The sequence below is a fragment of the Limulus polyphemus genome, unplaced genomic scaffold (genome assembly GCF_000517525.1).
Source record: "Limulus polyphemus unplaced genomic scaffold, Limulus_polyphemus-2.1.2 Scaffold3491, whole genome shotgun sequence".
Lineage (NCBI taxonomy): Eukaryota > Metazoa > Arthropoda > Merostomata > Xiphosura > Limulidae > Limulus > Limulus polyphemus.
The window spans coordinates 53,989-65,564 of record NW_013669101.1 but is presented as its reverse complement, the minus strand read 5'-3'; the positions used below and the strand labels follow the sequence as shown (position 1 = coordinate 65,564).

The window sequence follows — 11,576 nt, the reverse complement described above, 5'->3', positions numbered from 1 at the left end:
ACAAAGTTACTTCTTAACAACCAAGGTGTGTTCTCAAGAAGTAACTTTGTAAACAAGTATAAGTGTGTACTGTTCTCCATCATTGACTCTCTAACAACCAAGGTGTGTAAGAAGTAACTTTGTAAACAAGTATAAGTGTGTACTGTTCTCTGTCATTGACTCTAACAACCAAGGTGTGTTATAACTAGTTAGCTTGTGTTACATAAGTAGATAGCATGTGTTACGTAACTAGATACCAAGTGTTACATAAGTAGATAGCTTGTGTTACATAACTAGATAGCTTGTGTTTCATAAGTAGATAGCATGTGTTACGTAACTAGATACCAAGTGTTACATAAGTAGATAGCTTGTGTTACATAAGTAGATAGCATGTGTTACGTAACTAGATACCAAGTGTTACGTAACTAGATAGCAAGTGTTACATAACTAGATAGCACTGTGTTACATAACTAGATAGCATGTGTTACATAACTAGATAGCATGTGTTACATAAGTAGATAGCATGTGTTACGTAACTAGATACCAAGTGTTACGTAACTAGATAGCAAGTGTTACATAACTAGATAGCACTGTGTTACATAACTAGATAGCATGTGTTACATAACTAGATAGCATGTGTTACATAAGTAGATAGCAAGTGTTTCTAAACAAAGTACTAAACTTCCATCCATTTTGTGTTTGGAACAGCTGGTTTAATGTACTCTCCACCATTGCCAGGAGCACTGTGTTACATAACTAGATAGCAAGTGTTACATAACTAGGTAGCAAGTGTTTCTAAACAAAATACTAAACTTCCATCCATTTTGTGTTTGAAACAGCTGGTTTAATGTACTCTCCACCATTGCGAGGAGCACTGTGCGAGGAAAAAGTAAACGTTTTCCTCCCGTATCCAGTTCAGTTGAAACATCATTAGCATCTCAGGTATTCACATTTTGATTTTTCTATCAGAGTACAATACTTGTTAAAGTAAACTGAACAGTTGTTGTTGGTGGGGGATCAACAGTAAAGCCCTTACAGTGATTAAGACATTTATTTTGACACGAATTGGTTCTTTCCTAAATCCTACATAACTCTATCAGGTTTGTCAGAATCATTGAAAAATATTGTCCCATATTTAAGTTTAAGAAACCACCAGTACTACTTTAAAAATCTGATTCTATTCACTAAGGAGGAACCTGGATCAGTTTTACGTAGATATAGCCATCGTTATAACCTATAAAATCTATGACTGTTTAGTAGATGGATAACCCTGAACCCTGGTATATATACATTGATTTTATACAAACCAGTATACTACCCTAAAACAGAGATGTCTTAGCCTTGTTTTAATAATGAGTTAACTTCTTTGTTTAAAATTAATCCATGATATAGAATATTTCCTTTGGGTGTAGACATACATAAATTAATAATATCTTAGAAATACAACAAACCTGTGTGTGTTTTGTTTTTATACTGTCTCGATGCTGGGGTAAAACACATTCAAATACTGTTAAGAAGCCATGAAAGAGTAATATTATTACCTCATAATAATTAATATTAAATATTTAAGTGAAAAAGTCAATAAGTGAAAAGAGACTGGTACTGAAACGAGTCTTGGATCTGGGATATGAACCTTGGACCTCTAGCTAACTAGGCCAATGCTCTACCATTGAACTATCTAACAGTACAAGCTGTCTCTGTCATTTATGAATCTTTCTACCATAAGAGTGATCACCATACTACGTTATGATAGATACAAACACCAAATCTTATGAAGTCTGTCACAGACTTACATTTATTTGTTAAATTCTGTTAGGAAACCATGAAATAGTGATTTTATTATATCGTAATAATTAATATTAAATATTTAAATGAAAAAGCCAACAAGTGAAAAAAAACTGTTTTTCGAGTCTATTTTCACTTAAATATTTAATATTAATTATTGTAATATATATTAGAATATCATATTGTATTTGTTTTCATTCAAGCACATATTGTATATGTGAGACAACACATACAAATGTAACATTTGGATATTTATAAGAGATATATATATATAGGATGTGATATATCTAGAGAAGATTGTAAATACCTGCAAAAATTTACAGGAATGTGTCCAATTTTTTTTTCAGCAATCCAGCCGAGCCTTGACAACCATATCAACTCACAATTGTCTTAAGAGCTTTCCCACCAAAAATGCCAGCCCTGCCACACCTGGTGGCCAACCTGGTCACAGTCGTGCAGTGTCTACTAATAATGTTTCACAGCCACACAATACTCACCAGTCAGCACACTCTAAAACACCTTCTCCTGCTTTGTCACACACAAAGCAATTTACTCAGTCACAAAAACTGACAGTTACCCCTCTTACACAGCTACTAAGTAAAGGTCCTTCAGTTAAAACTGTTGTCCCTGTTCAATTATCTCAAACATCCTTAATAAAGCAGACAAAGTCTCCACTAACAGACTCTTTCCAACCTGTCACACCACCAGCCAAGGTTCTTAGTTGCTCACGAACATCATTGGAGAAATCTGTTAGATCACAACCAAACCTTGCAGATCAGAGTTCCTCAAACTGTCCGTTACCGTCACAGTCAGAAACATGTCAGGTGACACAGTCCCAAAGTGCAAACAACAAGGAGAAGGTTTTACAACATGGAAGGAGGTCCGATGTTTTGAAAAAACCAAACTATGTTTGTCCATCTGTGGGAAAACTTGTGAGCTACAAAAACCTACTAAACCAGAACCAGACATCTGTATTAACGGCCAGACAAGGTGAGAACGTCATGTTACTGAATTTTCTAGTTTAATGTACTGGGATTCATGGGAGAATGCCAAATTTATTACAGTACACAACAATCAAAGAATTTTAATCCTTGTTTTAAACGTCTGGACTACTGTATAGAGCAGTGAAATAATTGTAATATCTCCATTTTAAATATCTAGGCAACAATGCAGAACAGTCAAATAATTATTATCTTTGCTTTTAAAATCTGGACTAATACAGTAGAACCCTGATTAATGGGCATCACACCATTAAGGGCAGACCTTTTCAGTCTTTTTTCTACTATTTGTAAACAAAATAAATCTTGTATTAATGGACACCTCGATATTCTGGATTAAAAGCAGTGTCTTTAGTCTTGTTCTCTGTACGGACACTTGATAAAACGGACAGTTAACCCTTTTGCTGCAGGCAGGTTAAAGTACACGTCATAACCGTTTAAAAGAGTTGTTTACAAAATTTTATTAAATAACTTTACTAATACTTATAACACTGTAAGTACTCAAAATCTTTGTTTTTTGAAGTATTTTTTATTTATTCTTCTATGTCGTAATAAAAATAACTAAATTTGAAGCATTTATAAATAAAGAGTATCAATTGGTTGATGAATAAGTTTACTGAAAGAGAAATAGGATATTATAACTATGTGCACATATATCTTTGTAGGCCTTTATGGTATACCTCTAAATTCCAAACATCCCATAAGGATAACTAATATTCAAACATTTGCGATGTTTATTGGATCGACCCCGAACCATATACTGTAATAAACGTTTTCACAGATTCAAAGTGCAATCTTATTACTCTGGGGAATTATTGTAGTAAACACTGTAGGTTACTTGAGCTGATAAATTCCACATTTTAGACCCTGTCACGAGGGTCAATTGTAACACCACCAGTGTAAATGCGACAAACAATCATATATTAAAGACATTTTAACAAATTAAACACATAACAAGTGACGTAAAAAATAAGATTATAAGTTTGTTATACACGTATTTGTATTAATGATCTAATGTGTGTGATGTACAAATGTATAATAACATTTTTACATACCTATGGAATAGAAATAAATTTAAAAACGTATATTTCTTTGTTCCATTTCTTTAACATTTTTACAGTATACACAAAAACTGCTTACATACATGTAACAAACATGGCTTTCAGTATATACACCAAACAAAATGGGGGGCCTTAAAATTCAGAAACTTAGTGTGGTCAATATGGAATCCATCTTTGTGTGGCTCACTTTTGATATTAAGGGCACCTTGCTATAGAGGTCATTTGGACACGGTCGGAAGGGTGCCCTTAATGTCGAGTTTCTACTGTAATAATGGTAATCTCTTTCATAGATTTGAATTACTATATAGAGAACAGACAAATAATCTAAATATCTGTTTTGAAAGCCTGGACTAATAGATAGAACATTAAAATAATTGAAATTATTGTTTTTAAGATGTGAACTACTACATAGACTAGCAAAATAACTGCAGCCTCTGTTTGTAAAAATCTGGACTATGGTTATAACATTAAAATAATTATAATTCTTGTTTTAAAAGATTTGGACTGTTATATATATAACATTAAAAGAATTATAATCCTTGTTTTAAATATCCGGACTGTTATATATATTATTAAAATAATTTTATTTTCTGTTTTAAATATTTGCTTTATCGATAACTAAGAACTTTGTTTCAATTTTTAAGACTTTGATTCAGGGAATACAGAGAGAATAAAAACTACAATAAAAAACAAGTAAGTATTTTTTTTATCATTTTATGTTGTTGTTTTTAACTTAGTGAATTGAAAGTCCATTTCTGAAAGTGTAAACAAAACTGGAATTTTGTAAATATATCTGATATTTATGTGTATGTGCAACATCTTGTCAAATACATGATTTATGTAAAATATAAAGTCAAAATATTGAAATTTGAATGATATATATACTAACTTGTTTGTTCAGAAACCTGAAAGTGATATTTTATTAAATAAGCCACTAATAGTGGGTGTCTTTGTTGTTTTCTTTGTGGATGTTTAGTATATGATATAGTAGTTAGTGAGATATGCCTACCCACTGCTGAGCCCTAGGTAGCTACCTCGATTGCCTTGCCTTCAGGCTTGCTCTGTGCTGAAACATACAGTTTCCTGTAGATAACAATGCTCTTTTCTTTATCTCCCAAAATCTGATTAAAGCCATCTAGTAGTTTTATTTTACACGTTATTCGTATATGGAAACAGTGTATGTTTTCTTAGCCTCGTTCAGAATGATGATGTGGTGTTTATAAATATTACATCTTATTGGTATATGTAAACACATGCTGGATGATGATACAGTGTTTATAAGGTACATCATCACTAATGAAAAGTTACTTGTGATTATGAACAGCTATAAGTATAATAGAACTTATCATTAAAACAAAACTGCTAATTCGTTTCACTTCTTCACTGGGGGGTGGACAACGTTTAGTGACATGAGGAATAAAATAAGTCATTGTTTCTACTAGAGGTATTTATTTCGTACTACCTCTGTTGGATAGATCTGAATATGACGATACTGCAGAAGGAAGTATGTGGCAGAATGGTGTGACACTATCAAGGGATAGTAGCCAAGTGGACACGGAACAACCTTGTAATGGAACAGGAGAAGCAAACTGTCACAGCAACCCTCTGTACCTTCTGATGTCTGATGTACCAAAAAGTAGAGCCTTTGAGTCTTTAACAAAGTTAAAGCAGGAAGATTTCTCACCTGTTCTTCATCAACGACTCTCTAACAACCAAGGTGTGTAAGACGTAACTTTATAAACAAGTATAAGTGTGTACTGTTCTCCATCATTGACTCTCTGACAACCAAGGTGTGTAAGAAGTAGCTTTATAAACAAGTATAAGTGTGTACTGTTCTCCATCATTGACTCTCTAACAACCAAGGTGTGTAAGAAGTAGCTTTGTAAACAAGTATAAGTGTGTACTGTTCTTCATCAACGACTCTCTAACAACCAAGGTGTGTAAGAAGTAGCTTTGTAAACAAGTATAAGTGTGTACTGTTCTCCATCATTGACTCTCTGACAACCAAGGTGTGTAAGAAGTAGCTTTATAAACAAGTATAAGTGTGTACTGTTCTCCATCATTGACTCTCTAACAACCAAGGTGTGTTAGAAGTAACTTTGTAAACAAGTATAAGTGTCTACTGTTCTCCATCATTGACTCTCTAACAACCAAGGTGTGTAAGAAGTAACTTTGTAAACAAGTATAAGTGTGTAGTGTTCTCATTAATTGACTCGTAACACATGCTATCTACTTATGTAACACAAGCTATCTAGTTACGTAACACAAGCTATCTACTTATGTAACACTTGGTAGTTTATCAAGTAAAATTAAGACAATATATTGTTTATCAAGTAAAATTAAGACAATATATTGTTTATCAGTAAAATTAAGACAACATATTGTTTATCAGTAAAATTAAGACAATATATTGTTTAATTCATAACTATAAGGGAAAATTTATAGAATGGCTACTGACATTTTTATTCTTAAAATAAATCCGTAAAAGTCTTCCACGTGCCCTACACACACAGAAACATCTGATAGAAATATCCAGTGATTGTAACCGATGTCACTGAACAGATATAATTATCTTATTGTAAAGTTTTAATGTATTATAATAATATTTAGTTATGGTTAGGAAGTGTTTATTTTGAAGGATAATGTAGCCATTACATACAGATGTTGAATAACTTATTTGAATATTAATATAAGAATTCTGACCCTCTGATACGTGTGTGTGTGATGTTCAAAAGAGGTCATTTCCTTATCACATGTTAAAGTGGCATGTGGTATAATTTATAGGCTATTGTTAAGATACCCAAATAAATAAGATCAAATGTAAAAGGAAAAAAGAACTTATTCAATTGGTTGATTCTTTCATTGTTGTTTTTTTTATATACCGACAAAGAAAAATATTTCCCCTTCAAATACAATTGGTTAGAGGAGTTTATTTGTTTTTAGAATATATGCTAGTCATTGCTCTGATGTTATTCTATTTTGTAAAGCTATTATTTAACAGTGAGTACTTGAAACGTAAGAATTCTGGGTAAGTTGTTATCTCTAGCCTACTTAGAGTCAGCATTGTGAAGTCCAGAACTTCAAGTGGGGGATTTCAAATTTTCTCTCAAGGCAATTCTTAGAAACATTATAACTTATTCATACTCAGCCCATCCCAAATGAAAAATTGTTTTTGTGTGTGTTTTTGGTATCAGTATTTGTAGGGTGAATCTAGATTTGTGACATTACATTTTCTTCTGTGTAAAATCCTATTAATAAGACAATTGTATTGTCTTAATTATTCATTTCTAATGTGAAATATAGTGTAAAATATTGTGTGGAACATAGTGTAAAATATTGTGTGGAACATAGTGTAAAATATTGTGTGGAACATAGTGTAAAATATTGTGTGGAATATAGTGTAAAATATTGTGTGGAATATAGTGTGAAATATTGTGTAAAATATAGTTTGAAATATTGTGTAAAATATTGTGTGGAATATAGTGTAAAATATTGTGTGAAATCTAGTGTGAAATATTTTGTAAAATATTGTGTGAAATCTAGTGGGAAATATTTTGTAAAACATAGTGTGAAATATTGTGTAAAATATAGTGTGAAATATTGTGTAAAATATTGTGTGAAATATAATATAGTGTGTCGACAATGGAAATAAGCAGTAACTTTTCTTGGTTTAGCTTCTAAGTGTTTTTATTTGCTTCATCATACTGAAACAAAATGAAAGTAAGCCTTTTTCTAAAAGAAAACTTGATTAACATACATTGGCAAATCTGGTATGGTTCGTACTGTCAGGCAAAACTGACCTGACCTGACCTCATATGGTGTAGGACTTGGTTATAATTTGCATTTGAACTTGTTGTTAGCAGAATACTCAAACTTTAGACAAAACCTGACCTCATATGGTGGTGTAGGACTTGGTTATAATTTGCATTTGAACTTGTTGTTAGCAGAATACTCAAACTTTGAATAACTACAGCCAAGGATTTCGTAACATCTTCGAGACAGAATTTGTGGTTATTAGAATTCTGAACTAGAATCAGCGTAATATCCCCTCTGTAGCTTCATTAATTTTGGATGATTTTAATAAAACTGGTTTATCTTGAGAACTGCACGTGATAATAAAATAATTTATTGAAGGGAATTTGAAAACTTGTTTTCTTGGCAGAGAAAAGCTCTTAGTAATATTTTCATCCCTCGGTCGTTGGATGATTATAAGGGTTTGTCTAAGCTTTCACAGGAAGCTGTAGAACTGGAACTGAAAATTCTTTGAGTAAATTGAAAAAGCAAAAGAAATTGTGGCATTGTGCAGTCACGTGTGTAGGAAGTATAGTATCATGTGGCTTTTCTTGCCAAACATGCAGTTAATTGCCATGTTGCCCCACCTACACATTTAAGCTTAAATTTTAAGTGTCAAATATCCATGCCTATTCTTTCTTGATTCATTTTCAAGCCTAGTTTCGTTGGAAGTGTTGGCAAACCATCAAAAGTAATTTGTTTCATCTTAACCCAACTTGAAAGTTAAAAAAACGATGAAACGTTAAGTGCAACAAAGTGGTACTGCCGTCAAAAAAGACATAAAAAATGTGAATAGAATGTCCTTCTAAAATAATTTATCTCGTAAAGTTTGTCATAAATTAGCATGATCTGTAATGTTTTAACTTGAAATGTACTTGTTTAAGTTAAACTTTGAATTCACAAAAATAAAAGCAGGTATCTGTATCAAAAGCTGAAAAATAAAACTGCTTATTTAATTAAATTTTCTATTGGAAAATTCCTGAAACGTACAATTATGTCAAGCAGCTGAATACCAAGCACAAAGAAAGCCATGCAGGAAAAGTATTTTCAACAGATTGTCTTTCCATGTACAATAAATTTACAGAAATAACACTTGTGTTAGAATATTGTCTGTAATTTCATTATAAGAATAATAAACGTGTTGTTTGATTGTTTCTTGGTAGCGATGGCAGCGCCGCTGGTTTGTTCTGTATGATGATGGAGAGCTGACATTTTCTGTAGATGAACATGTAAGTGTAACATTTTCAACGGTTTAATCTAAATTGTATGAGCGTTTATTCTTTCTGTGCTTTATCTTAACTTTTCTGATTTGTACACAGCAAAAACCCTTGTAGTATTTTTGTTTATATCGTAAGGTTAGTTGTTTTGTAGTCATTCTATTAATTGTTTCTATTATCATTAATAAGTTCAAAAAACAATGACCTCAATCTTGTAGTTATCGTTAATAAGTTCAAAAAACAATGACCTCAATCGTGTAATTATCATTATATGTTCAAAAAATAATGACCTCAATCATGTAATTGTCATTATAAGTTCAAAAAACAATGACCTCAATCATGTAATTGTCATTATAAGTTGAAAGAATAATTATCTCAATCATGTAATTATTATTATAAGTTCAAAAAACAATGACCTCAATCATGTAATTGTCATTATAAGTTCAAAAAACAATGACCTCAATCATGTAATTGTCATTATAAGTTCAAAAAACAATGACCTCAATCGTGTAGTTATTGTTAATAAGTTCAAAACACAATGACCTCAATCATGTAATTGTCATTATTAGTTCAAAAAACAATGACCTCAATCGTGTAATTGTCATTATAAGTTCAAAAAACAATTACCTCAATCGTGTAATTATCATTATAAGTTCAAAAAAATAATGATCTCCATCATGTAATTATCATTATAAGTTCAAAAAATAATGACCTCAATCGTGTAATTATCATTATAAGTTCAAAAAACAATGACCTCAATCGTGTAATTGTCATTATAAGTTCAAAAAACAATTACCTCAATCGTGTAATTGTCATTATAAGTTCAAAAAACAATTACCTCAATCGTGTAATTATCATTATAAGTTCAAAAAATAATGATCTCCATCGTGTCATTGTTTTGCTACCAAAGGTATATTATACTTATTATACTTTTCTTTTCCTCACATAACTTTCTTGCACTGAGATCTGGAATGTGTTTTAAATGTTGTTGTTTATTTAATCTAAATTCAGAAATGCCGTAATTAATTTTAGTTGTATTATGAATTGATATTTATTTGACTGAAACAGTTAACGACATTACTTCTCTCCATCTTTATTCAATAACACTTAAATTATTATCTTCTAAACCCCAAATTCCTTTCCTACACACCAAAAGAGATCCGGTACCTTTTATTCCCTAAGAAATTAAAAAGTGACCAGATGTCTCTCAAGGTAATTATCGGAACTTAATCTTGTCAAATTGTTCTCCTCAGAATTGAGTAGAAATATAAATAAAAGGAGTTGATTTAGATTGAACAAACTGAGTTTAAGCACTGCGATATAGTTTTATATTAACAATAATATAGATGTCCAGATGTAACGTAACATAGAACTGGATGTATTGAAGAGTGTATGTTTGTGTTGTTATTGTATTTATAAGTAGACAATAAACCACAATCAAAATGTTTGTAAGTTAAGGCCAGATATTTTACAGATTTCTCAAAGACATGCTGTCGTGTGGTTTATATCTGTATTCTGGTTTTAACAAATGTCCTGATTGAGAGGGAGAGATATTCATCTATTAGGCCTAAATTATTAGGCCTAAATTACTCCTACAGTTTATCATTATCTTTATTTACATATGAATTGTATTTGCATACATTTTTTATATTATAATATGCGTGTTGTTTTGTTCTGTTATTTTCTTCTACAATCCATATTGTAACTTGAATGTTATATAAAATAGTAACCAGTAACTTAAGAGTTGACAATTGGTGCTAGAAAGTGATAAAAAACTTGAAACATTAAAATAATTTAATTGATATTTATTGCAATCATGTAGTACAAGTATCGTGATTTTTCAAATATTTTGTTTTACAAAGTAACCTTTTTTAGACTCCTGAAATACAGAAAACTTTCTGTTAACTAAAGTTTGTTGATTTAGATATAAGGTATTACTTTATTCCAGCCCGACACAGTACCGCAAGCAGTGATTGACATGAATAAAGTTATAGAAGTCACCAATGCTGAAGCTGCTACGGGACATCCCTTTTCTCTTACGATAACAGCACCAGAGAAAGATTACTTTATTAAAGGAATGAGCCAAGAAGAGACCACCTGGTACGTTATAACACTAAAGAACTCTGCTTGCAGTTACGTATATACAGTTACACTCGTGATTTTAATTACACAGGCTTGCATTTGTCGTTTTTTAATACTTTTCTGGAAAAAAAATTGTCTGATTTTGAAATATTTATGTCTTGCTGACCACAAGTAATTAAAACTTAAGTTTTTAGATAGTAAATTGTTACAAATCTGTCACAATCGTCTAGGACTTGTATGAATAAGGAACGCTAACATAAAATATGAAGGACTAAATTGTTTATACACTCTTTCTTCTCCGTGTTACGTAACTAGATAGCATGTGTTACATAACTAGATAGCGGGTGTTACATAAGTAGATAGCTTGTGTTATGTAACTAGATAGCTTGTGTTACATAAGTAGATAGCATGTGTTACGTAACTAGAAATATGTTGTCTTAATTTTACTGATAAACAATATGTTGTCTTAATTTTACTGATAAACAATATATTGTCTTAATTTTACTGATAAACAATATGTTGTCTTAATTTTACTGATAAACAATATATTGTCTTAATTTTACTGATAAACAATATATTGTCTTAATTTTACTGATAAACAATATATTGTCTTAATTTTACTTGATAAACAATATATTGTCTTAATTTTACTGATAACCAAT

The 11,576-nt window shown here is 31.2% G+C and overlaps 1 protein-coding gene across 1 annotated transcript in view; it reads left to right on the top strand.

Moving 5' to 3' along the window:
- The first annotated feature begins 823 nt into the window (after nucleotides 1–823).
- Nucleotides 824–11,576, top strand: part of LOC106469446 — a 38,975-nt gene continuing 28,222 nt past the window's right edge. Inside the window, exons 1-4 of the mRNA XM_022397964.1 lie at nucleotides 824–921; nucleotides 2,112–2,754; nucleotides 4,489–4,516; nucleotides 5,299–5,540. Coding sequence (XP_022253672.1) covers nucleotides 5,330–5,540 — 211 coding nt within the window. The 5' untranslated portion in view covers nucleotides 824–921; nucleotides 2,112–2,754; nucleotides 4,489–4,516; nucleotides 5,299–5,329. The remainder of the gene's footprint in view (nucleotides 922–2,111; nucleotides 2,755–4,488; nucleotides 4,517–5,298; nucleotides 5,541–11,576) is intronic.